At 42.6% G+C, this 26,736-nt stretch overlaps 1 protein-coding gene, 1 long non-coding RNA gene and 1 other non-coding gene across 9 annotated transcripts in view; 1 reads left to right on the forward strand and 2 right to left on the reverse strand.

The window, feature by feature from the left end:
- The window catches only part of TTLL6 (tubulin tyrosine ligase like 6), a 38,554-nt gene extending 27,353 nt beyond the window's left edge, over nt 1-11,201 (reverse strand). For 5 of the 7 annotated variants that reach the window (XR_012059632.1, XM_072938878.1, XM_072938874.1 and 2 more), the window contains exons 1-3: nt 3,067-3,107; nt 2,011-2,129; nt 1,766-1,896 (exon numbers count right to left, since the gene is read on the reverse strand). Coding sequence is in view for 6 of the 7 variants with exons in the window: in XM_072938878.1 (XP_072794979.1) it covers nt 1,766-1,896; nt 2,011-2,031 (152 nt within the window). In the remaining variant the exon portion in view is untranslated. Of the gene's footprint in view, nt 1-1,765; nt 1,897-2,010; nt 2,130-3,066; nt 3,157-11,117 lie in introns of those variants that run through there. The other 2 variants (XM_072938877.1, XM_072938876.1) reach the window with 2 other exon arrangements.
- Nucleotides 11,202-12,004: 803 nt separating this feature from the next.
- On the reverse strand, nt 12,005-13,516 carry LOC140686117 (uncharacterized). The gene is made up of 2 exons (XR_012059633.1): nt 13,322-13,516; nt 12,005-12,279 (listed from the first exon to the last, which is right to left on the reverse strand). It is a non-coding gene; the product is annotated as an uncharacterized lncRNA (long non-coding RNA).
- Nucleotides 13,517-20,405: 6,889 nt separating this feature from the next.
- On the forward strand, nt 20,406-20,478 carry TRNAT-UGU (transfer RNA threonine (anticodon UGU)). Its single transcript has one exon. It is a non-coding gene; the product is annotated as a tRNA-Thr (tRNA).
- Nucleotides 20,479-26,736: the final 6,258 nt, after the last annotated feature.

Consider the following 26,736-nt stretch of genomic DNA (forward strand, 5'->3'; position numbering starts at 1 on the left):
TGGGGATTAGTGAACATGAAAGCTAGCTCTTTATTTTAAAAATGTGACATAAGCCACAGAGTTGATAGACACCCAGAAATAGGCGAGACAGTCAAGCACACGCGGTGGAGAGAGGATGGGCAGTGGAGGGAATTCAAGCCTGGATTTAAACCTGGGCAACAGCACTCCCCAGCTGCGTAGCCCTTTGTAAGGACCTGAAGTCCCTAAGCCTCAACTCCATCATCTACACAATGAAGATAATGACACCTATCTCATATATGACGTGGTGCAGCCCAGGTGCTGGTACATGTCACACACGCCATTAAGGGAGCCGTGATTCGAGTGGTTTGACCTTCTGAGTTTGCGGATAGGGATGTGGGGTTCTGAATCTGACTCAAGCCCCGGCAAATGATGGGCCTGAATCAATCAACCTCTTCCCCGGCTCTGGGTCTCAGCCTTTCCTCTGTAACACCTCCACTCCAGCTACAGTGTGAGATGGCAAATACAACCTTTGAACACACTTGGCAAAAAAGTCTACTCAGAAGGAAGAAGGAAACCAAAGTAATGGATTACAAATCTCAGTCTGGTTCTACTTCTTGTTTTGCATTTTAACTCAAAGGAGCCTTGTGACCCACAGGAGAAGTCGCTTAACTGCAATGCTCCTTGGTGACCATGAAATCTGGAGGTGCCTGTCGACCTGATGGCAAACACACTTCCTTTTAAGATACTACTAAGTCCTGAGAGTTGTTCCAGACAAGCTAGAAAGGCTGGGAATCCCAGAGCTCTTGGTTTGGGAACGCACTGGGTGGAGAGGGGAGAGTGAGATTCCCGGGGGGCCCTTGCCACGTGAGTACAATTCTTTTTCTTTTTTTAAATGTTTTAATTTTCCTTTATTTAAACTTAAAACATTTAGTGGTATATCAGCCATTTTTTCAGGGCAATGGTAGATGCTCAATTAAAAATTTTTTTTCTGTATTTATTTTGTAATTTTTTAAATATATTTTTATTCAAGTATAGTCAATTTACAATGTTTTGTCAATTTCTGGTGTACAGCATATAATGCCTCAGTCATATAGGAACATACGTATATTCATTTTCATATTCTTTTTCACCATAAGTTACTACGAGATATTGAATATAGTTCCCTGTGCTACACAGTATGAACTTGCTGTTATGAGTACAATTCTGAAGCATGGCAATGCTTCTCTCCTGCTCCCTTCGTCTCAAACACCAGACCGTAACCAGGCCCTGCTCACACTTTCTCACATTTCTCTTGTTTCTTGGTGGTGTGGTTCAGAGTATTTTATGTACCAGGAATGGCCGTCCAGTTTCCAGATGGACAGAGTGAGACCAGAGCTGGGGAAAGGCCGGCTGCCACCCACAGCACTGGCTATGGGGCAGAGGTCAGGTGTCCCTCCCTGTTCTTAACCTGGACACTAACCATGACCTCACTCCCTCTGAAGTGCTCGCGGGCCTTACAAATTCAGAAACTGCACAGTGAAAAGGTTGGAGCAAGTTCAAAATCAACAGCTTTCAAGGTCAGAACCAAGTCTCACCCCAACTGCAGGCACAGGCTCCAAGGTACCCAGCCCCTAAATGTCATCTAATTTTATAGGCAGAGCCTTGTGTTTTCTCAACCTTGGACACTCCCTTTATCCTTCTCTTCCTGAAGAGAGAGAGATGGGAGATCCTATGGGAAGGGAAAGCAGTAACAGGGAATCAGAGACAGGAGGGAAATGTAAATCAAGGGTGGGGAGTGGAGAAGGGAGCGCAGGTGGGCACTCACTCAGCAGGAAGACACCAGGTCCTGGGGAAAAAGTGGAAATCTTTAGGGAACATCTTTAACATGCGGCCCATATTCCTGGCCAGCAAGTCCTTGCGACAGATTTCACTCATCCCTGGAAAGTGATTGATTTTCTGCAAAGGAAGCAGGAATTCGTGAGCGAGGGGGCACACAGGAGTACCCCTGAGATCCCTCTGGGGGGCAGTCATGAGTGAGACCCCACCGAGGACCAGCTCTGACCCAGATACCTGGTAACTTTTCATTTCCATCACCCGTTCCAGTGACACCGAATAGTCAGTCCAGTAGAGAGTCCAGTCGCCACTCTCCCCTCCCTCTCGGAGGCCATACTGTTGGGCGGCCCTTCGCACTGCCACGGAGTTGGAGAAAGAAACCCCTGTTAGCCAGGAAGTGGGGGAGGGGCGTGAGGTGGGGAAGTGACATTTGCAGGTGCTCCTAGACTGTATAATGAAGCCAAACTGGGCTCCTGGGGACTGGAAGCCACCTTGCCCTGTCTGGACACACCATCACCAGGAAGGGGACACAGAGTGGGAAGCTGCTGGAGAACACAACCTGCTGCCAGTGATCTCCACGGAAAGCTCCCTGGGGCGAACGTTTTACCCGCCTTTGCCAGGAAGTAGGCCTCTGGCTTCCCTCCAAACACTCGCACTGAAGGTTCAGGGAATATAAAGCTAATCCTTAACAGCAGCCAGAGCCAAGTTTAATTAGGTAAATTGACACCAAAAAAATTACACAACGTATTTCAAAACCACAGACTTGCTACCACATCCTTGTTCCCCTGCCCCTGTTAGTGTTAATAACTGGGAACTGACTCCTACACAAACTCAAATGCCTTCAAGGGCCTGGAAGAGAAGTGCCCGCCGTAACCAGAAGAGTCAGAACCATCCAAATTCGAACCAAAGCACCCAAATTCAAAATGCAAGTAACAGCGCTCTGCTCTGCAGTCAGAGTAGTTCTGCAGGTCATCGGCAGCCCACAGACTGCCAGTCTGTAACTTGTGCTCTAAACAAGAGCCATTGATTGCAGCCTTCTCTGCAATCAGATCCCCAAGCAACCATAGACAAGAACTATAGATAGCTGAAGTACACACCGCCATGGTTAAAACCCATTTTTTTCTTGGAATGAGATTCCCAACTTCCCCAAATAGTTAACTGAGCTGCGAGTAGCAAAGAACAGGATTTGGAGACACCCCTTTCCATCTTCAAGAATGCGTGAGTCATCCTTCCCAACCCTTTCGGGGAATCTGGTGGGTCCCCCTGGTGGATCCTGTGGATGCAGATGCTCACCGCTCTCATATCGGCAGCTGGTTAGATTGATCACCAATCATCTGGAAAAGAGGAAAGGGAAAGCACCAAGACAGAGGCAGACACACTTGCCAGGACAAGGGACTGCACGCAGAAACATCCTGTCCCACGGGGCACTGCATGAAACCTAAGCGGCCACACTAAGCCCGGTGTGATCATCCCCGTTACTGAGGACACACGTCCCAAGGGTTGCAGAGCAGCAGAAAACGTGGGTTCAGAGTACTACTACTCTGCCCGTGAGCTAGAAATTCTGTATTATGATTGCAGCTGACTTTGCTTGGAGCTTCATGTTAACACCATCACCTCTTCAAAACATTTATTCCAGCGACCCATCAGGAACCAGAAGTGAAAATCTTTTTGGTCAAAATACTTAATTGTCTCCCACATCTTGCCCCACCCAGTAAGGGAAGCTGTGAGTTAGAAAGCAGATGAATTTTCAGACATCAGTCAGTCTGAGTAGCAATTCATTTTCCCCCAGAATGGAACAGGTATGGCAAAATGTTAAATGGGAACTGGAATACCAAAGCTGCAGTCAGAGCCTAAGAAGTCAGTGTGGTTCTGTTACATTTTAAAAGTGACCTAAATTCCCAGGACGATAAGGACTTTCTTAAAACAAGGAAATCATCTCTCCCCACACAATTTCCTAAAAGGTACTCTGGAGGGGAGGGCACAACTCAGTGGTTGAGTACGTGCTTTGCAGGCATAAGGTCCTGGGTTCAATCCCCAGCACTTCCATTAACTAAATAAAAGAAAGGGGAAAAAAGGCAATCTGAACACAAATAGAATGATTAGGACAAGGCGTGGTTTTAGATTACACACACCATTATTTGAGTCTATAAACAGATTATCAAAAGTGGGTTCTTTTGACATGAACCGAAAGCGATTCCGCACCCAGTTTCTCCTTGACCCACTCCTTAGCAGATGAGACCCCTCCCTTCCAGGCCCCTCCTGCTCTTACCAACACGGATATCTATTCCCCATCTTTCAATCCTAACCTCTTTTTTTTCCTCTTCTTGCCTTGCTGCTGGGCATTCTGAAGACCCTTTTGCGCCCCAGAGTTCTCGCTCAAAAAAGCCAGGGTGACGATGTCTTTCGAATCTTCTGTGGAACTATCCTCCCTCTCTTCTGAGTCTGTCCCTTCCTCTCCTTCCAAAGGCAGGCACTGGAGCATCTCCCCTGCCTGGGAGGAGGCTCTGGGGAAATATTGGCCCCCCCTGGAGAAAGGGCAGACAGAGCGGCAGTTACTTGGATCCACCTGCAGGGGGACCCCCTCCCTTGCTCATGTGGGTGGTGGACCAGCACTCAGAGACCAGACAACAGGTTGCAGTATATAAAATGCCACCCCACCTCCACAGTTGGTGCAAGCTCTAGCAGGGAACTAACGCCATCTTCTGCCATGACTATGACCTTGGGGACTCACTCAGCCAACTCTGGCCTTGGTTTTTCCCTCCTGGGGTTTTCAGGAGCAAGCTGAGATGCTATCTGTGCGTGGCACCACCTGGTAAACAATCGTATTATTAAAGTGAGTGAGTGTCTGGAGACAGCCTCAGGACCAAGCCCTAAGCCTCCCCAGCTGAGGGAGTTAGTCCCGGTGGATGCAGATGAGGTGCTTTGGGAGGTCTGTTAACTATTTGGGCACTGCACTAAACCTCTCGCACGCAATCTCCTGGCACAGCTGGCACTCAGGAGTGCAGGACTGACTCTTAGCTAATGGAACAAGATTCGAGCCCAGGGCCAGATGCAGACCTTCAGAGACCTCAACCACAGAAAAGTCTACAGTGTCTCCCTATCTATCCAACTCAAAATAAAAGCAAGACCAAATCATAAAACATGTCTAAGGAAGTCCAGCAAAGTTCTCATCTCCCAACCCCAGCGATGACTTCTTTGATGTTTGCTTAAAATTTCAAATATCAAATTTTGTACATAGTTCTTGCTGCTCCTGCTTCACTAATCCTTAGGAATGTGCTTAGTCTGCCTTTGCGGACCCAGAACTGCCCAGGCTCAATTAACTGATTCATATCCTCTTCACAACCAAAGCTTCTATGACCACAAAGCCAAATTTCTAGTCCTCTCCCCTCCTCTCCTCACCTCCCCAACCCCGCTGACCTCCTCACTGTTTCAATCCCTCTCTTCTGATGCCCAGAGTCCTCTTGATTCTTACCCTGTTCTTCCTTCATAAACTCTTTGGCTTTTCAAAAAGATATTAATAACGTCTTTATTACAACTTATTCTGATTTATTATTATTTTATATATATAGCATTAAAGGAAGCTCAGAAAATTTTCTACCCTAACAATGCAACTTTGGCCCTTTTGTATATTCTTTTTTATTCTAAACTTCTAAGCATGATTATTCTTATATAATTGTAACCCTAATATATAAACAATTTTGTATCTGCTTTTTGCCCACTTACGATCATACCATATCCATCCCTTTGGTTATGACAAAGTTGATGTATCTCTAGTTTGGGGGAGTTATTTTTATTTTTTTGGTGGGGGGAGGTAACTAGGCTTACTTATTTACTAGAGGAAGTACTGGGGATTGAACCCAGGACCTCGTGCATGCTAAGCATGAACTCTGCCACTTGAGCTATACCCTCCCCTAGTCTAGTTTTTAATGACTGTGTAATATCATCCCACTGAAGGAACATAGCTGAATTTAACCAACCCTTGCCCTACTGATGGCCATGTAAGTTGCTCCCGTTTTTGCTATTACATAAACAGCTCTAAAATGCACACTTTCATGTATAGAAAAGCTTTTACGAAGTTAATGAATATGAAAATTATGTAGCCTCTGATGGATGGACGGATGGATGGATGGATGGATGTCACCATGTTATATCCCAGAGTGATTCCAACAGTTTGGACTACCACCAGCCATATGCAACTACAGCAGGCTCCCCTATCACAAGATCTCTTGTGTGTACCTGCCCTGGGTACACACAACCTTGCTAACTCTAGACAACTTTTATACCTTCCGGCCATGTTTTTAACATTACTACATCCTTCCATCTCTCTCTGCTTCTTTCCCAAACCAAAACTGAGAGGGGAGAGGCTCTAATATGGAGGCTACCCATGAATAATTTAATAATAAGCCTTTACATGGGTACAATTCTTAAGGTTTTCCAAAGAATTGTCACATGCACCATCACACTGAACGCTCGTAACCACACCAAGAGGGAGTGCAGAGTTATTAAGTGGCCAAGGACTGCCACTTCTTCCTCTCTCCTGCTGAAAAGGCTGCCCCTTATAGCCAAGTCCTCAGGAGGTGACACCTGAGCTGGGGCAGAAGGCGCCATGCTCAGCGCAATTAACGGATGAAACATGGGCCTTGTGGATAGGTTTTGCTCAGTGAACAGGTACATTCTTGGCAAAGTTCAAGAGGACTAAGGTACATGAAATCTTGACCTTGGGCTGCTCCCTTCCCGCCAAGTAAACGGCCAGCTCCCCTCCCCTGGCCTCCACAACGGCTCCTGTTGACCAAGCCCTCGAGGAGGAGTGGCTCCGTTTACCTTCAGGTTAATGTTAACTCGAGGAGAGAAAACTGACCCTGAATTTGGCCTCTGCAGTTGCGGGTTGTCTTGGCCCTTTTTCGAGTCCTGGCCCAAGTGATAAAAACAAGTCATGGCTGCTTATATTATTCTGCCTCAAAGAGAAGAAAAAAAACAACAAAAACCCAACAAATTCTGTTTACTCTTGCACGAGAGGGCCTTGGGCATTAGAGCAAGGAACAGAGCCCGTGACTTCTGTAGGCAATGGTTCATTGTGGCAGTCTGGGCCACCTTCCCCTCTATGACACAAGAGCCACTTTGGTGGCACCCGAGACAGATCCAAGATGGCGAACCACCATCACTGCCTTGTGTGACTATTTTTGCTTTGTCTTTGGGCCCCTGGATTTCTCTTTTCCCAGCCTTCTCCTTCCTCTTTCATCCCCAGGGTTAAATCCTGCAGACTTCTCTCCAATAGCTCCTGAAAGAGAACACTTCATTCAAAGGTTTCCCACTATGGCTTGCATCCTGAATCTAGCCTGCAGGAGCACTGACCTGGCCCTCAGTGGCATGCTGTCACTGTTACAGCTGTAAAACAGAAGCAGCTGACCATAACTAGGAAATGTAGATGTCTCAGAAAAATCTAAGTTCCCACTTCCCTTGGAAAAGTAGGTCCCCACTGCTTCATGCCAGCAATCAACCAGAGCCAAGTGATGGCTCCCTCTTTAGACGTTTTCCAGTCCACCCCAGTCCCTGTTACTCCCTATTGTCTCCCTGATTCAGGAGCTAAGCAGCAGTTGCCCCTGTGCTATTACTTTCCTGATAGTAGCAGTAAGAGAGAGGGAACATTTTCAGATACCCCAGATCACATTTCTCTAGTTTAGGCTACACACCTGACCCCATAGACATCTGAATTTACCCACCCTCCACTCACATATCTCTACTTCTCTGTCCCAGTCTGAGTGACTACTACTCCCTGCTAACCTGGGGGCTCCTACCTACTCTCCTGCCTTAAAATTTGGTCAAAAGCAGTCTTGTAACCTTGAGGAATCCAAAGAGGTGAGGCCAAAGGTCAAGGTTAAGAAGAATACGAAAGAGGGAAGGGGGCTGTGGCTGGCATCCTGAGTTACTGTACATACATCCTGCTCTAAGGGCCTCTTCAGTCAGAGATGTGACTTTGAATCACTTGCTAAGAGGCAGCTGTAGTGTAGTGGCTAAGAACTCAAGACTCTAGAGTCTGTTTGCCTATATTTAAACCCCAATTCTGCCACTTTCTAGTTTTGACCTCAGGCAATTTATTTAACCTAACATTCCTCTGCCTTAATTACCTCATCTGTAAAACAGTTTGCCCCAGCTATGGGAATTAAATGAGTTACACTTTCAGTAATACAATGTGCTTAGAACAGTGTCTGGCACATAGTAAGTGCTCACTAAATGCTTTCTATCATTATCAGCCATGGGGCCCTGGACTGTGAACTCCCTGATGGAAGAGGCTATGTCTGAATTCTCAGCACCTACCACAGTGTCTAGCTCATGGCAGGGGTTCCTATGCTTCTTGAATGAATGCACTGGAAGAATGAATGTGTGCATAAACTAATTTTGCCTTTTGAGGTTCATTTTCCTCATCTCTGTAAGTGTTGCTTTGAGCATTAAAAAAAGTAACATTTTTAAAGAGTCGACCTTGCATTCTTTCGTATAGCAAGCACTTAAAATACGTAGTTTCATTTGCTTGTAACAGTAGCTATGACGTACAACCTACTTACCAAGTAACAGTATTAATTATACTAAAGTACTTTATATACATTCTGTCTCATCTTCATAATATCATATCATAGAGATTATCTTTCCTCTATTACAGATGAGAAGACAAACACGGAAGGGTTAAGGTAAGAGGCAGAGCTGGGATTAGAAGCCATGCCTGTCTGACCCCTCAGCCTGTCTCCCCTCCAGACTCCAGCCTTTTCCTCTGTGTTGATCACCCATAAATGATCACGACCATAAAGTGAAGCAACTGATTTCCTCACTCCCAGAAGCAGTCTTGGTGATTTTAGTCCCTTAAGAATCAGCTGGTCCTACATCATTTTGCTTAAAGCCAAGTGCTTTTAAATTCCTGCCCCCAACAAGGGGCCTGGATCTCCCCAGATTTGCCATAGCCTGGGACCAGCTCTATTGTTTCTATTTTGTATGTATTTTCACTCTGTTTTTTCCCTGTCTTTCCACCAGTGGTGTCCACACTGTACCAGGGCTCTTATTTGGAATGTAATTCAAACATTTTTCTAATGAAATTCCTGAATATTACAACTGGGAGGGACCTTGGAGAGTGTCTAGTTCAACCTGTTTGGTTTTTAGAGGTTTTGAAATCCCCCCTCCCAGCTAGCGGAGGGGACTTGCACAAAGCCAGAGAACAAGTCAGTGGAGCCAGAATCAAAGCCCCAGCTTCCCATCCTTGTCCATATCTTCCCATTATGCCAGGTTAGTGGGCAGGCAATGTGGACCAGGGGTTTTGGGGATTTAAAAAAAAGAACACTGTGGTGTAAACATGTAGTAAACACTGCAACTACCATCTTCAGTTTTTCTTAATGACACAAGACACATTCATTTCACTTTCCCAAGTAGGATAGTTAAGACAGGGGGAAAAAAAACCCTGGTGTTTCCTTCCATTCTGGTATAGGATTTGATCCTGAGATCTTCCAAGTCAGGGGCTGCCAACCAAACCCTGGTTAGACAGCATGAAAATGACCTTCCTTGGCCACAAGGGGGAGTGAGTGAGCACTGGGATGGCTCCATGCAAACAAACACAAGGCAGGCTATTTGGAAGGACTCATTCCCACTTCTGAAGGACTAGGCATGTTCACTACTCTTCTCGGCCCTGGAGGTGTTGCAGAAGGGTGGGAAATGTTTAGTGCTTTCCTTCGCAAGGCTGATTTAATACAAGTGTCCTGTAAATGGGAGGAAAGAATCATTTGGTTAAATGTTTCAAGTTTTAAAAACAAAACTTGAAAAAACTAAAGCCAAGTTTTTTCACCCTGACTTGTACAGCCTTGCTTTCAGCTTTGCCTCTTTGACACAGTATGTCATAAGAAGTCAAGTAATGATTTCTTCCCTCATTTCCTATCTTCTCTGTCATTACAGGATCACCAGGAAGGTAAAAACTTCATATCCAGAAGACTGCTTTGAGCTTTGAAGCAGGCAGGATAAAAGAAGATGCCTTCTATGGCTTTTGGCTTTTCATTCTAGCCACTTTTTGAATTTGAGCACAGGGCCTGAAAGGATCCTTAGCAAAATGTGAACAAACAAGGGAGGGATGGGGGACACTCAACTGCTCAGGGCTTTGCCAATAAGTGCTGACAATGACTGGCCACATTCACTGGGAACAATAAGAACCTTGCCAACTCATATGCCATCCTTTGTTCTGCTAGAAATTGAGGAATTCTGCAAGACCGGAAGGTGCAGTTTTCAGAGCAGGCTCATGCCTAGTCATTTTCTCCACGATAGTCGGTGCATAACTAGCAAAGACAGATGGTTCTGGATCCAAATTCCACCTCTACCACTTACTGGAAGGGTGACTGGGTGAGTTAACTGAGCCTCTTTGGACTTTGGTTTCCTCATAGTAAAATGAAGATAATAATATTCATCTCGTGGGGATGCTTTGAAGATTAAATGAGTGAATATTTCTAATGCTCTTAAAGCAGTGTTTGGTTCAAAGTAAGGGCTATATTATAAAATGAAAATATAATGGTGGGGTTGGTGTACATAGTAAATAACTTATTGAAGTGCCTGGCACACACCAGTGCTTGGTAAATGTTAGCTCCCTTCCCACGTCATCCCCCAGAGTTGCATTTTTCCTAGGGTTCAAATCCCAAAGAACTTTCCTCAAGCCTAGAAGAGTTTGCCTTCAGGAGGGTGAGAACTAACACATGGAAGTGAAAGAAAAAGAGGCTGGAAAGGGGGTAGGTTACTTGCAGAGGGCTGTGCTGCTATGAAAAACAGAAGAGTCTTTCTGTAAGGATTCTCCAGACAAAGGAAGAAAGGTGATAAAAGAGAAAGATCCAAAGATGGGGAAGGAGGAGGCAGACAGAGTTGTGCGATTCCCAGGGATCTCTGGTATCTAAGGGACAGCACTCTGGGGACCGGGGTTTGGGAAATCGAGGGAGGGCAGAAGTGAGGGTGCACCCAGAGGGTGACCTGGGTTCGGGAAAGAAGCGAGGACAGAAGGGAGTAAGGAGCCGGGAAAAGAAGGGTAGCTGTGTGAGCAAGGCCCTGGCATCGGGGTCTTAAGGATGAGAAAAGGGAATGAGGGTATTTTAGCGGTGAACTCGAGTTTGCGCGAGGAAGAGGAGGGAGCGTTACCTGCTGAGAAGAGATGTGCTATGGAGCTGAGGGGGAGCAGGGGCTATGCGGGTGAGTGGCTTTTGCCGTAGAATGCCACCAGGGAGGGCAGAGGGGGTAGCCCTGGGGGCAAGCGGGGCACGCAGAACCTGGTTTTCAGTGGGGAGGCCCTAGGAGCCGCGATCTGGGGCCAGCTGCGGGCTTTGGGGCGCTCTTACCCGTGATTCCTACTCCCCTGTTTCTCCCCTGCTCTGCTTCCCGTATCTCTCGCAACCACACTTGCGGGTCCCCTCCTCGAAGGATTAAGGAGACACGCTCCCCTTGGCTGCCAGACAACCCCTAACCCCAACCCGCGCCCCTCCTAACTTGGGGTCCGCCCGGCCCTGCTATTTGCATATCGGGCTTTCTAGGCCTTCGATTGGTCCCTGTGGTAGGCTGACAGGCACCCCCCCCCCGCCGAATCCAATTAACCGCCCCTCCGCTCGGAGAGGGAAGCGCCCGAGGTCGTCCCGGGAGACGCCGAGGACGCGAGGCCGCCGGGCCGCGCTGCGGGCGCGCGCGGGCCCCGACTACCGCTCGCCCTCGGCGGATCCCCGCCCGCCCCGCCCCGGGTTGGCGTCCGGCTAGGCCTGCGCCGTCGGGGCGTCGTGCGCAGGCGCGGCCGGAACGTCGGGGCCGCAGTGGGTCCGACCCTCTGGCTCCGGAGCTACAGTTGTGCGGGTGGAGCGGGGGGGGGGGGGGGCGCATTGGCCTTCGGCCCTGTGCGGAAGGAAAACGTCTGAAACCCGGGGCTGGAGGCGCCGTGCGGAGAGCACTGGATTGAGACCCCAGTCAAGATCTCAGGCATATGTTATTGCCTGTGTAACCTCGGGCAGCTGGCGTTACCTCTGAGGCCGAGCTTCTTTAACAGTAGAGTGGGTATCACAAACGTATGATGAAACACTCAGGCTTATTGAATCATGACACCTCCTCAGAGTGTCGGGGATCCTGGCCCCTCCACTGAACTGGTTAATAAAGAGGGCCGCTTAGGGTTCAGGAGTCTTGGGTTTTCACAGCAACATCTTGACTACCCTCAGACAGGTGGGAAATCGGAGTAGTGACTGGATTCAGACAATTGTGTTTCCTTTTATTTCCACCTGTCTAAGCCCAGACTCCTGCCTACAAAGGATTGGCAGCAAGTAGAGCTGTTTCTGCCCGGGTCCCAAATTCAGGATTGAGGAAAGATGAAACAAAGGATCGATTTTAAGGTCCTGAAACGTAGTAATTTTGAGAAACTCCCTAACGGCTGGAGCCAAAGATTCTTGTTGCCCATGTCCATCCCCCTCCATTCTTGAAAATTTTCCAAATGCTTGACTTGGCGCCACTGAAATGTAGCTGCTCCTGTGAAAAAAAAGATTGTTTAGTCCTACGGAGGAAGATTTATATAAAACTAAGGATCATTACTCTCTATTGAAGGTAGAGTTCTTTTCCAGCAGGTGAGGGGAGACAAGTAAGGAGGAGAAACAGGGCCTTCGCAGAAAACTTTAGTCCAGGAAAGTTTCTTAGAGCATGTCCTTCTAGCAGATTCATGGGGAACATTGTGTCCAGTGACAGTACCCAGGACTTCAGATAGGATGTTGGAGAAATGGCAGAAATTGCTGGTGAAGGAACTAAAAAAAAACCCTTGAGGGTGGTTTTTACTTTAAAGTGAAAACATTTGAGCTACAGCAGATACAGAAAGAAATCTTATCTGAACTTCCCTTAGGTGAATAAAGCAGAAGTTTACAAGAATCAGCAGTCACAACCCCCACAACCCCCCACCCCACCACACACACACCAACCCTCCAGGGAGATCTCCAGTCAGGGAGGCACCATCCTTGGATACATGGACATTCCAAAAAAATTGTGTAAACAAGTCTCATCAGAGCCTTACATTCTTTGAAGCCCTGAACCGGCCACCCTTACTAAGCTGATGTATAAACCTTAATCCCTAGCTATTTGGGGGATTACTCACTACTGAGCGCTCATATGCGTATAAACTTTGTTACCTTTTGGAACTAAGAAGAGGAAAAGTTTTCCTCCCAACACAGGACACTGCCCCTTTAACAGCTGATCTGCCCAGGCAGGAGGGTAGAGGCAAAAGTATGGCTTAACCCCAAGCAGACACTGAAAGCCTGCTATGTGGTGCTTAAATTCACACTGGAGAGGACTGAGGTGGAACCCGAGGCGCATCTGCTGCTTTTCCAGAAACCTCTCTGCCATCCTGTCCTCTTCCCTCTTCCCTCCAGGTGGCCCAGGGCCATCTTGCCCCTCCCCCTTCCAGGGCCTTGGGGACCCAGGTGACCATCGTCAACTGGCCACGCAGCAGATGCTTCCCCAAGACCAACTGTCCCAGCTTTATTCCCCTCCCCCATCCTGCCTCTTTCTTTCCCCAGTGTCCTACCAATCTGCTCTGCCAAGCTCACGCTTTGGTCTCAGGTCCCTCTGGAGTGATATTGTGATGGAAATGAGGGAGAGGATGCAGGAGGGAGCGGCAAAGATTTACAGCTTCCAGAGGGTTTCCATTAAAATCCCTGACAACGGGTTATTTATGAGAGGGCTGGCTGCAGGGGGAGCTCACAGGCCAGAGCCTGGCATTGCTGTCTTTTCAGGGGTGATGATAGAACAAACACAGGGTGAACAGTACAGTTGCCCCCACTGTAGAGCAAAGCAGGCCTCAGCCCTATCAGCCACCCCCTCCAGGGCCAGAGAGTGACAACCAGGAAATCAGAGAGCATCCATAATTTGCACCAGACAAACCAGAAACAGAAAAATCCACATGACGAACCCTGAGGGGTTTTCTGAGCCTGAGTGTGAAGATTGAGGCAGTATGTTGGCGGGTCTTTCCAGTTGTCAAAAAAAATTGGACTATGTCCCCTCCTCTAAGCTCCAACTCAGAGTGTGTGGGAAAAATACAGATCTGAAAATGTTGTTTTCATTGTCTTTTTGTTCCTAAGTCACCCATGGGACAAAGCAAATAAATAGTAGGCTAATAACAAAACCCCCAGAAGGCTGTTTGTGCTACAGTTGACACACTCTGTTTCTCAGTTTGAGACCCTTCCTTTAAGTAGTCAATGAAAAAAGAGAGTCCTGCTTTTGCTCCTCTGAACTGAGGTCCTACCAAAAGAAAGCCTTGGTATATGTACCAGGGATGAAGTAGGGAGTGGACATGCTGCAGTGTATGAGGGAATGTTGTAGGCGTGTGTACAGTGTGTACAAACACAGAATCAGGATTCTTGTTAAATCAGAAGAGAGCTTTTAAGACACCCCTGGTATTTCTCTTGTTTTCAGATGAGAAAAGGGAGGCCCAGAAAAATACGGTGGCTTGGCCAAGGCCTTGCAAGGGGTTCCTACTCCTTCCTTCACTCTTACTACTCTTACTGGCAAAATGGGAACAACAATTGTTGCCCAGTGCCTCTTGTGAGTACTTGCATTTTGATATGTGTCCGATGGGGCTGCTTGGCTGGGGGCCATGGAGCTTCCAGGCTTGTTTTTCTCTTTTCCTTCTTGTTCATCTTCCTCCCACCTTATGGGGAAAATAACTTTCCCTGAAAGGAGCTATTCATGGTTGTTTTTAGGGCACCCTTTTCTTGGTGTAGACGGCTCTTAGAAACAAGTTCCTTAGAAAGTGCCCTGACTGCGGGTGAAGTCACAGGCACATTACTTGAACACCTTCTATGTACAAAGCAGTTGGCTGGGCATCAGGAGAGACACCTAGACATGTACACTAATCAGCTTTCTACATGTAGCAGAAGGATCCTCTGCAGTCAAAATGGTCTCTTTGCTTTTTCTTCAAAGTGCTTGGAACACCCACTTCCCACGAACATATTTTTGGCGGGTCAAACACTGTGTGTGTGTGTGTGTGTGTGTGTGTGTGTGTGATATAAGTGTGTTATATGGAGTCCTCTCACTTAAACATTGGTATCATTTTACATGGTAAAGATAGTAGGGATAGTCCAATTCCAAGACTTACAAGGCGGTTAAATAGATGCAGAATCTTTCCTTTTTAAAGGTTGTTTAATGAATAACTTAAATATCAATGGTTAGAGAACGGGGAAGTCAATTATGGTAGAGTCACTTATGGAACAACCACCACCCCAAAAATCCCAGTAATTATGAAGTTTTCCAGCAATATAAAAAAGTTTTTTTTACCTCATGGTAAGTATGAAAGTGAAAAAAAAATTTTTGTAAGGGCTATGACTATAACTATGTCAAACATATACTTGTATGCATGAAAAACTGAAATATTAAGATTATTTTCACCAAAATAGTTAAGTCATGACTCACGGGTATAAAAATGAACACATGTTAAAGATTTTATTTAATTCATTTAATGATGATAGTCAAATGGTTCAGCTGATTCAAAAAAGGCAGCACAATTTGTCTGAGAAAAGGAATTGCTGACGCAAATAACAGGAATAGAAAAAAATTGTATTTGAGCCAAACCAGGGACTATAGCCTGGGAGACAGCCCCTCAGATAACTCTGAGGAACTGCTCTGGAGAAGTATGGTTTTTAGCACAGTTTTTTATCTTGTCAGAACAAAGAGCATCAAATAAGTCAGGGATTAAAAAAAAAAAAGTCAGAGATACATTCCTTCAAGGTTTCAAAAACACAGATCAGCATGTACCCAGCAAGTCAGGGTGGCCTTCACACCTGGGAAGGGAGTCTTATCATCGAAGGAGGACCAGCATTGATGTCCCAGGAAGAAAGGCCAATCTTTAATCTTTATTTTTAACATGGACATTCTTTACTTCAGGTCAATGTATCCTTTCCTTTGATGAGTAAAGCAGATATATAATGTATGTCTGATAGGCCACAAACAGGCTGTTTTAGTTAGCATAAAATTCAAGTTAAATCATCTACAAGCCAGAATGACTTCCCCCCACCTCTAGATGTGAAAATTTCTTCCATTATTTCCCATTTTTGATCATAAATCTTTGTTTGTTTGTTTTTACTGAAATATAGTTGATTTACAATGATGTGTTAGTTTTAGGTATACAGCAAAGTGAAACAGTTATACTTTTTCAGATTATTTTCTGAAAGTTATTTTAAGATATTGAATAGGTTATTACAAGATATTGAATATAGTTCCCTGTGCTATACAATAAGTCATTGTTGTTTATCTATTTTATATATAGTACTGTGTATCTATTAATCCCAAATTCCTAATTTATCCCTTCCTCCACCTTTTCCCCTTTGGTACCCATAGTTTGTTTTCTATGTCTGTAAGTCTATTTATGGTTAGTGAATAAGTTCATTTGTATAATTTTTTTAAGATTCCACATATAAGTGATATTTGTCTTTGTCTTAGTTCACTAAATGTGTTAGTCTCTAGGTCCATCCATGTTGTTGCAAATGGTTGCAAATTGCATTATTTCATTCTTTTTTATGGCTGAGTAATATTCCATTATTCATATATATATATATGTATGTATATATATATGTATGTATATATATTCATATATATATGTATGTATATATATATATATGTATATATATATATACACACACACACACACATATATATATGTACCACATCTTTATCCATTCATCTGTCTATGGATATTTAGGTTACTTCCAATATCTTGGCTATTGTAAATAGTAGTAGTTTTGATTTGCATTTCTCTAATAATTAGTTATATTAGTTAGTTAATATTGTTATATTAATATTGAGCATCTTTTCGCATGTCTGTTAGCCATCCATTTTTGGAGAAATATCTATTTCTGCCCATTTTTTGATTGGGCTTTTTGAGTTTTTTTAATATTAAGTTGTATGAGCTGTTTGTATATTTTGTTTTTTTGTTTGTTTTTAATTTTTGTTATTTTTGTTTTTTAATTTTTGTATAGAGGTAATTAGATTTATTTATTTAGTTAGTTATTTTAATGGGGGTACTAGGGGTTGAACCCAGGACCTCTTGCATGCTGAGTGTGTATTCTAACCACTGAGCTATACCCTCTCCCCCTTGTTTGTATATTTTGGAAATGAGTCTCTTGTGGGCCTCATCATTTGCAAATATTTTCTTCCACTCCATAGGTTGTCTTTTAATTTTGTTTATGGATTCCTTTGCTGTGCAAAAGCTTGTATGCTTAATTAGGTCCCATATTTTTGCAACTATTTCCATTACTGTAGGAAACAGATTAAAAAAAAAATTGCTGTGATTTATGCCAAAGAGTGTCCTGCCTATGTTTTCCTCTAGGAGTTTCAGAGTATCTGGTATTACATGTAGGTCTTTAATCCATTTTGGGTTTACTTTTATATATGCTATTAGAGAGTGTTCTATTTCATTCTTTCACAGGTGGCTGTCCAGTTTTCCCAGAACCACTTATTGAAGAGACTGTATTTTCTTCATTGTATATTCTTACCTCCTTTGTTGTAGATTAATTGATCATAAGTGCATGGGTTTATTTCTGGGCTTTCTACCCTGTTATGTTGATTTATTTGTCTGTTTTTTGTGCCAGTGCCATACTATTTTGATTACTGTAGCTTTGTAGTATAGTCTGAAGTCAGGGCACATGATTCCTCCTGCTGCTCCGTTCTTCTGTCTCAAGATTGTTTTGGCTATTCAGGGTCTTTTGCGTTTCCATACAAATTAAAAAATTTTTTGTTCCAATTCTGTGAAAAATGCCATTGGTAATTTGATAGGTTGATCATAAATCTTTTTTTTTTTTTGATCATAAGTCTTTTGATAGAAAGCATTGATGGTCAAAATATTTGTCCCTTGATTCCAGGGTGGTTACTGCCTGCACTGGGACCATTGTGTCCCTTGGAGCTAGGCCTCCTTTTTTGTTTGTTTCTGTATGTATAGAGATGTCCCTAGTTATCCACACTGGGGAGAAACTAATCAGACATAGTGAACAGCATACCAGTAAATGCTGCTGGGGAAGCATTTTATAGGCTATACATTTTATCAATTATATCAAAATGTTACATAAACATTGCCTTTAGCAGTAGGCTTAAAGAAAGCAGTGATACACGTCATGAGTAGCTTGATAGCTAGGAAAAGAATAATAATACATACTATGACAATGATACAGACAATCATCTATAAATTAAAGTGGACAAATTGTCTATTCCTGAGGGGAGCCAACTAAATAGATCACTTATAAGGTCAAGGGTTTTTGTTGTTGTTTTGTTTGTTTGTTTGTTTTATGTCTTGTAATCATTTTGCCTTTTGGGAAATTTTTTCTAGGTATGTCTCAGCTTCTCCAGAGGTATTGGTATAAGTGCAACAAGTAACATGAGAAATAACACAAATACCTCCTTGTTTAGCCAGCAGAAAATCTAAGGCAATCCTGTTACCTAATACTACTTCGGCTAGGAGTTTAGGGATGTTTGTTGTGCTGCAATGTTTTTTGCAGTTTCTTTGGCTTTTTGACCAATGGTGGCTGATAGATTTCTGATTATCTCTCTGTTTACATATAGTCCTTCACTAGGAATTAAGATTCCGAAAGACTTGGCCACCAAGTATCTTGGTATCCAGTTAACGTGGATCTCTTGACTCTGTAACAGGGACAGAAAGGAAGTTCATCTGTTTCCTTGTGTTTAGACCAGGGAGTAACATAATGTCCCCATAAGCATAAACCTTCTGTCTGACAGCTATTAAAACATTTGTGTGCCTATCCTTGGGAAGGTGGGTTAATTCCAACACCACATATGAGATAAAACCTGGAGGGGCACAACTGATCACTCCCAGAGTGCTCTCATTGATAGCCTCATTAATTGGAAGTTTTGCTAACATGGTATTAAACCTGCATTTCTCTTGCAGGCTTTCCAAAAGCCATCAATACGGTATTTGGCATAAGGGAGTTGCAAGCATAATTACCTTGTTTTTTCTCTTTGAGACGTTTGTTTACTAAGTAATGGATGGACTCAGGGAGTCCTAGGATAAGTTGTGTCCGGTCTCTAAGAATCAATGATACTATCAGAAAAGGGATGGACATATTAATATGTTGAAGAATTTGAACCTGCATGGTTAGGCCAGAAGGAGGTAGGTCTAGGTAAGTGGTAATGTTAGGAACATCTGAAAAGTTGGTGACAGGATTATGAGGGCCTATATAGATCTTGTACTGACTGGGAAATTTGATGACAGGTCCAACAATCAGTTAGATTGCCCCAGTAGCTACACTTTGTGACAATTTTACTAAAGAATTTTCTTTCCATCCTGAATTTTGGGGCAAAAGAATAGCTAGAAGTAAACCGATAACTTTCAGTTTTGATAGGGAGACTAATTCAGTTAGTACAATGGGTCTTACAGGCCTGGTCCGGATTCTTGGGTCAGCTGTCTACCACTGATGTTGTCTTCTCATCCTCATGTGGGTGTCGACTGAGGTCACCTTTCTATAGACCAGTCCAGTGCAGAGGCCCTTCTTAAGTGGGAAATATGAATTTTAAGAGTCATTTCTGTTTTGTTTCACTGTGCATGAGCTACTTAAGAATACCTGATAAGACTTCTTCCATCTAGGTTGGAGAGAGACCTTTAAATGATGGCTTTTCCAGTATGTGTAATCCCCTGGTTGCAGGTCGTGGAGCATCTGATCTTCACTGAAAGAAAGATTACTATAATCAGCTTCAGAAACAAGCTTAGATACAACATCAAGAGTGAACCCTAATGTAAACTATTGACTTTGGTTGATAATAATGTGTCCATGTTGGTTCATCAATTGTACCAAATGTGCCACACTGGATGTTGAGGGTAGGGGAGTATATATGTGTGGGTGGGGAGGTTTATGTGCAAACTCTCTGTATTTTCTGCTCAATTCTGCTGTGAACCTGAAACTGCTCTAAAAAATAAAGTCTATTTTGAAAAAAAAGAAAAGAAACAAGCTTAGAATATCCTTTTAAAAATTTAATTAAACTTTACAATAATGTAACAACAACAAAGAGGCATCTTGGACGTATAAAGTATATACAAAACCTCAGTATCCACAAAGTTATATTATTGAAATATAGTTTTTCTTTCTAAATTTACCCTCATTTTTATCGAATATAGTCAAATTAAGACTAATTTGTTTGCAGAATAAGTCTGGTTTCAATAAACTTGGTCTGCTTATTTACATAAGTGTAATTGATCATATAGGCTCTTTTAAATTTGGCTTTGCTGCAACTTTTATTTAATTGTATTTGTTTATTTATTTATTTAAACTGAAGTATAGTCAATTTACAATGTTGTGTTAGTTTCTGGTTGCTGGAACTTTGCCAAAGCTATGGCAAAGACTTGCCATCAGATTCTACCTGCAATACCTACACATTTAGATGGCTTCCTCTCTTCTCAAGTTCCAAAATATCTTGAAGTCCTTTTCATTATTCACTTGGAAAGGCTGCTGGGAACCTAAGAGTTTCCAAATTCTGGAGGGATCAGGTAGAAAAAAAAAAAACAAAATGCTTCAATTCTACTTCCAAAGGTATAATTTAACAAATTGCTCTAAGCCATAGCTTTCCTTTTATCAGGGAAACAAAGATTAAAAGCCAGAGTATTTCTGACAGGGGGAGGGTATAGCTCAGTAGTAGAGTATGTGCCTTGTATGCACAAGGTCCTGAGTTCAAGTCCCAGTACCTCCATTAGATAAATAGATGAATAAGCCTAATTACCCCCACCAAAAAAGGTTAATAAAAAAGCCAGAGTATTTCAGACAAAATGTCACAAAAGTCATACTCATATTTACTAATTAATCCAATCCCATGTAATTGATTTTTGTTCTGCTTGAGTCTAGTTTTTCCATTAGTTTTATTGACCTTGCCCAATTATTGAGGATGATAGGGACAGTGATAATTTCAATGTTTGAAAGGTTTTTGTTAAGGCTCCTATGATTTGCCCCGTGAAGGGGGTGCCTTGATTACTGGAGATTGTGGAAAGCATATCTTAAGTGGAAAATACATTTTCTAACAGTTTCTCTGTCATGTGAGGACATCAGCCTTGCAGCAAGAGAAGGCTTAACCCCATCAAACAAAAATACGGTTCGCCAGGGAGCCAGGAAGAGCCAAGCAGCCGTATTGGGTTTCTCAGCTTCCACTGTTTCATTTACAGCTATTGTTTACCCATCTTAATTCCTCTGACTTAGGAGCAGATTGCTGTCATGTTACAAGGCATAGGATGGCAAAAGTCTGACAATGAGGGGCTTATTTTTGCAAAAGCAGAATGGACTTTATCTACACGTGCCATAATCTTTACGTATTCCCTTGTTGTTGCCTTGGCATGAAAGTAAGCTAAGGCATTTCCCTAATACTCAGGTTTAGTCCCTTTTGAGTGAGCCTCAATTTTCATGACAGTTAACATTTTTCTGTGAGGACGTAAAAGACTTTCAGGAATTTCACATAATTTCTGGAATGTTTACAATATATATTTATAAAGACATAACATAAAGAAGGCTTAATGTTACTTCTTACCTGACAATGCTTCCCATGTAATTTAACATACCGAATAAGCCTAACTAGCTTAATATCTCTCTTTGAGGCACTTTAGGACAAAATCATCTTCTTTTCCCTTAACAAGATTTATTTCCTTTCCTCATACCGTCTTCTACTAAAAACACACGTGTTAATTTTCCTTGTATACTGAAATGTTTCCCTTATTATTTCTAGTGGCTTTAATTACATATATATTATAGTTTTTAGCCCTAAAAAAATCTTAATCTCTAGTGAAAGCCAAGAAACAAGCAATTTGTGAACTGTTTGTCATACCAGCATTTCCTGATTGGCAAACTCATGAATACATCTCATAACCTGTAGAAACATACATTTTCTCTTCCAATAAACCCAACCATCTTTAGTTTTTCTCTAGTAAGAAGACAAAGTAGGTAAACTTAGACTTGCTTAGCAACTAGTGTTTTAGTATTTTATCTTAATTGAAAATGATCTGGATATTCAATGAGTTCCATTATTTAAATTAATTTAGAAAAACTCTAAAGTTTTGAGTTACCAAAAATCTGGAGAACCTATTTTTAAGTAGACATACCATAAAACATAATTATTCTTAAAGAGTTCACTTGAGAACTCTTATCCTGTTTGTCTCTATTTTATTACTTATGACAATATCATCATATCAAGTTAATTTTCTTGTTGACAAATTTTATAACAGAGATAACCATAAGTTTATCGGCTTTCAGTAAACCTAGGTACATTAAAAGTATTATACTTAATTGATGACTCTAAAGACATGCCTGTATTAATAAAACCAACAACTTAAAAGTTATTTTCGTTCATGAAAGATTAATCCTAGATCACATAATCCTTTAAAACATTGGGGTTGGTTTTTTGCTACATTTAGAAATATTTATTTGTAAGTGTTTACTTTTAAGTCAAATAGAGCTCTTTTACAAATTAATTTTGATAACATCAGCAGTCAAGGCAACATGGCCTGTGTTTGCATTTCAAGGACTTAGTAAGAGTTATAACTTCAAGTTTTCTCCCAGGTGTAGTTTTGTTCTCTCTGGGTCAGAATTTTGAAAAGATGTTTTATTAAGCCAGCTGTCTTTTTTGAGGGATTGGGAGTGGAATTAGGTTTTTTTGTTTGTTTTAATGGAAGTAGTGGGGATTGAACCCAGGACTTCGTGCATGCCAAGCACACACTACCACTGAGCTATACCCTCCCCACCTCAAGCCAGCCTTCTTTAACTGCACATGCTAAAACCAGTTTTGGAATGTCAAAAGAACTCCATTCTGGCCATTTTAGGGTTAGATAACTACTTGCAAGTATTGGCTTGGTAACAATTATCCATGAGGCCAGCAGGAGTTCCAGTGGGTGGGCAGTTCCAGTAGGTAACTATCTGGGAGCTGGTAGGCTTTAGAAGCATCATTTCCCACGTTTTTTGGTTTTGGTTTTTTTTTTTTTTTTACAGTTTCATTTTATGATAAAGTATAAACCTTTCCAATTTTAAGCCACATTAAAAAAAAAAAGTCAGTCAACCTAGTTCACTCCAGAGTTCCTTCTAGCCCTTTCCTGCCTAGAAATTTCTTCTAGGTCCTTTGCCTAAAAATTCCACCTAGGTCCCTGCCTAGGAATTTCCCCCAGGTCTTCTGCCAAGGAATTCTCCCTAGGTCCTTTTCTCCTGGGTGATGAACTGTTACCCATTTAAAACTCCAAATCTTAAGATAACAGCTCAAATAAAAGTCATGGACCATCACTTAATAAAAGGATATCTAGATAGCAGGAAAAAGTCACCGAAGCCCCTGAAGAGTGCTGTGAAGCCCAGGAGGGATGGTGGGGCAGCAGAAAGGGGAGTCCTCAGAGGGCTTGGTACCAAGTGCCAGTATAAAGTAGAATCCAAGCTGTTTTAGTTAGCATAAAATTCAAGTTAAATAAATCATCTATAAGCCAGGATGACTTCCCCACACCTCAATATGTGAAAACTTCCATTAGAATGTTGAAAGAAATTGCCAGTGGGGGCAAAACTGATTTTTTTCCACAAGGAAAGGAGGGAAAACAATCAAACGTCTATCAGACCAATCAGAAATTGCTTGCCCATCAATTACTTACAGCTTACAGAATTGTGAAATAGTTCCCATTTCAATTTGAATCGGCTAATTAAAGGAAGAGTGTGCCACAGGCACATTTTTCTCTACACATAGCAGTCTTGAAAACATGGGTGGGCTTATGGAATTTTTTTAGTTTATTTAATGTAATTTTTTTAAAAGAAAGATATCCCTCCCAAATTTTTAAAAGGACCATTGCAAAGCACTTTGAAATATTAACATCCCCTGAAGTGCTTGGTAGGTGATTTGGTTTGCCAGCACATTTTAGAAACACGTGGTTAATGTGAGGCATACCTGGCTCCTGTTTCTCCACCATATTTGACCTAATTAATACTGTCCTTCTTCCCATTGTTTAATCAATCCTCTTTTTCAAACCTAGGCACAGAAGCTACCTGTACTTTAACAGCCATCAAACTGCAGAGTCTCTAGGTGGTTACTGAGATAGCAAGCTTCAGGGATAAATTTCTTCTCACCTTCTGTTTCCATGGAGTTGAGAGCCATTGAGGCCAGAGTCATTGCTGCTGGGCAGGACTGGGCAGGACTGGGCAGGACTGGGCAGGGCTGGAGCTGACGGCACAGGTAAGGTAACAACAGCCACTTGGGCACCTTCTCTGGGGCTGCCTCCTACATCTCCTTCCCATAGTCCACACCCCTGTCACCTGATGCTGCAGCTCTGCACTGGCCAGGACAGTGATCACATAGACCTAGTTAAATTTACACTAAATAGAAATCCAGTTCCTAGTTGTAGTACCCACATTGCAGATGCTCAATACCCACATGTGGTTAGTGGCTACTGGGTCAGATAGTACAGATACCAAACATTTCCATCACCGCAGAGAATTCTCTGAAACAGCACTGCTGTAGATGACCACTCCCTCCCTCCATCTCAGATTTCTCTCCCATTCCTTTTTCTGCTTGCCATGCTTATTCCAAAAAAAAAAAAAGTCAAGTGTCTGACAAAGACTCTTTGATCAAACTCTAGTTAGGCTCCTCTGAGCCCTATTCTCTATTAAGCCTCAAACTTGGGTTTCTGTATCTGTCCTTGCTAAGTCCAGTTTTAGCAAAAATCCTAAATCAGTTTAGAGAGGATTTTGCACCCTTGGTGTTTGATCAGTCCCTAGCCTGACCTCAACAAGAATCCTATTAAGTCCATTTGGTAAGAATCCCCCCTTACCCTTGATTTCTTCTCTTAGTAACTTTCCATCCACTAACCCCCTCACTTTGTTTGATGGCTGTAAATTCCCAGTTGCTTATTATATTTGGAGTTGAGCACATATCTCTCTCCCCTGGTGTAATGTTCCTATAGCATTAGTCCCAAATAAAGTCTTCCTTACCATTTTAACAGGCTTCAAAATAATTTTTTCTTTAACACCTCTTCTATGAAACCTTCCTTCTTGCCCCAAGGAGAAATTAATTCTGTCCTATCTTAGCAACATCTCAATTCCTCTTCTAAAGCCAATATCATGTGGTATTATACTCATTCATGTATCTGTCTTCCCTTTTGGATTACTGAACTCTCATGAAAAGTGTAGTTGAGTACAATGATTAACAGTGCACCTGAGTCAATATGCTGGGCTCAAAGCCTTCTAATGGCACTTAGTAGCTGTGTGAGGTTGGCAGGTAACTTTGTCTCTAAGCCTCCATTTTCTCATCTGTAAAATGGGGATAATAAAGGTGCTCCTTTTATAACGATTAAATGAGATAACCCACTATATCAGACAGAGGGTAACTACCTCAAGCCCCAGTCTCTGTTTGCCTCCATACCTACCAGTTAAAGACAGAAGTAGAAGATTTTCTCTGTAGGTCTAAATATCAATTCCTATTTCTTCAATATCCAGTTATAAAAAGTTGTACTTGCAGCCTTCCCTTGACACTTCTATTGGAAAGAAGTCACACTGATTAATCTTTTTTTTTTCATTCTATGTAGTCAAATTAAGCTCCCCAACACATCAACAAAACACCCTGTTGATAAGACATAACTGAGTTTATTCTTATTGCAGTGAGGAAGAATACCACCTTGGCAGAGCTGTAGTACTAGCCCAGAGGTGGTAGGACAACTGACAATCCGAAGAACGAATGGTTGGGTGCAGGGGTGTCTTTCAATGTGGAAGCAGGAGTTGGTTAGAATTGGGCAAGGGTCATGATATAAAGTTTAGGATTGGAGGACACAGCAAAGCAAGGATTTTGAGGCCAAGGGTTCTAAGAGTCTTGGAGTGTACAGAACTGTCAGCAATGCTTTCTATTGAAGAGTTGATGGTTCTTTCAGGAAGTTCCTAAAATGAGTAATGGGTTTATTTGCATTTTTAACTTCCAGGCAAGAGTGTTAATAGTTGTCATGTTTGTGTAGACAGTAAACTGTGTGTGTGTAGGAGGTGTCAGTTCTCGTGCTTTTTAAAAAGCTAAAAAGTAAAATTAATGGAAATATTTCCAGGCTTTTGAAGTCACTTATCCCTGTAGACTGAGTTTAAAATGGAAGCATATTATTTTATTAACTCAGAAAGTGAGATGAACTTTCAACAGAAGCCCCACTCCTAAGTTTACTCATTTTTTCCCACTAACCTTTATCTCAGCAGAGTGCAACCAGTCTTGTGAGAAGGCAGAATTAAGAATGTTCATTCTCCTGCCTGAAACCTCAAGTGGCCTTGGGGGCAAAAATTCCCTGGTTAGATGGCATGGAAAATTTTCTTTCCAGATTGAGACAGATGCTACCTCTTGGAGAAGGGACACTTCTGAATTTAATCGTCCATAGATAGCACATGCAATATTAAGAAATAATTATTCTGACACTTGTTAAAACAGTATGACAGACTTGATCCAGGATTATTGCAGTAGGGACGTTACAACAGGGGAGAGAGACTGCACTCAACTTCAAATACAATGAGGACAAGTGACTGGAAAAATCACTGAGAGGAGATATCACAGGTTGGGGGATTGTTGCTAAAGCAACACAGGATTCTTGCTGAAGGCAGGTCAGTGTTTGATCAGATATCAAGGATGGGGAATTTTCTCTAAACTGACTCAGCAGAATTCTTGATGAGTTTATTCTTACTCCATTAGGAAGCCCACTACTGGGGGAGGGTATAGCTCAGTGGTAGAGTGCTTACCTAGCATGCACAAGGTCGTGGGTTCAAATCCCAGTACCTCCACCAAGAGATAAGTAAATTAAAAGACCTAATTACCCCCCCGAAAAAATAAAACAAAACAAAACAGAAAGAGCACTACTTAGAATTAAGACTAAAGAATAATTTCTTTTTAGAAGGGGAATGATAAAACACAAAAACTGGGGCACCCAGGGAGATTGCTGGAGAGCGCAAGTGGGAGGCATGATTAAATGCAAAAGGGATTCTC

The sequence above is a fragment of the Vicugna pacos genome, chromosome 16, assembly GCF_048564905.1.
Source record: "Vicugna pacos chromosome 16, VicPac4, whole genome shotgun sequence".
NCBI classification, from domain to species: Eukaryota; Metazoa; Chordata; class Mammalia; order Artiodactyla; family Camelidae; genus Vicugna; species Vicugna pacos.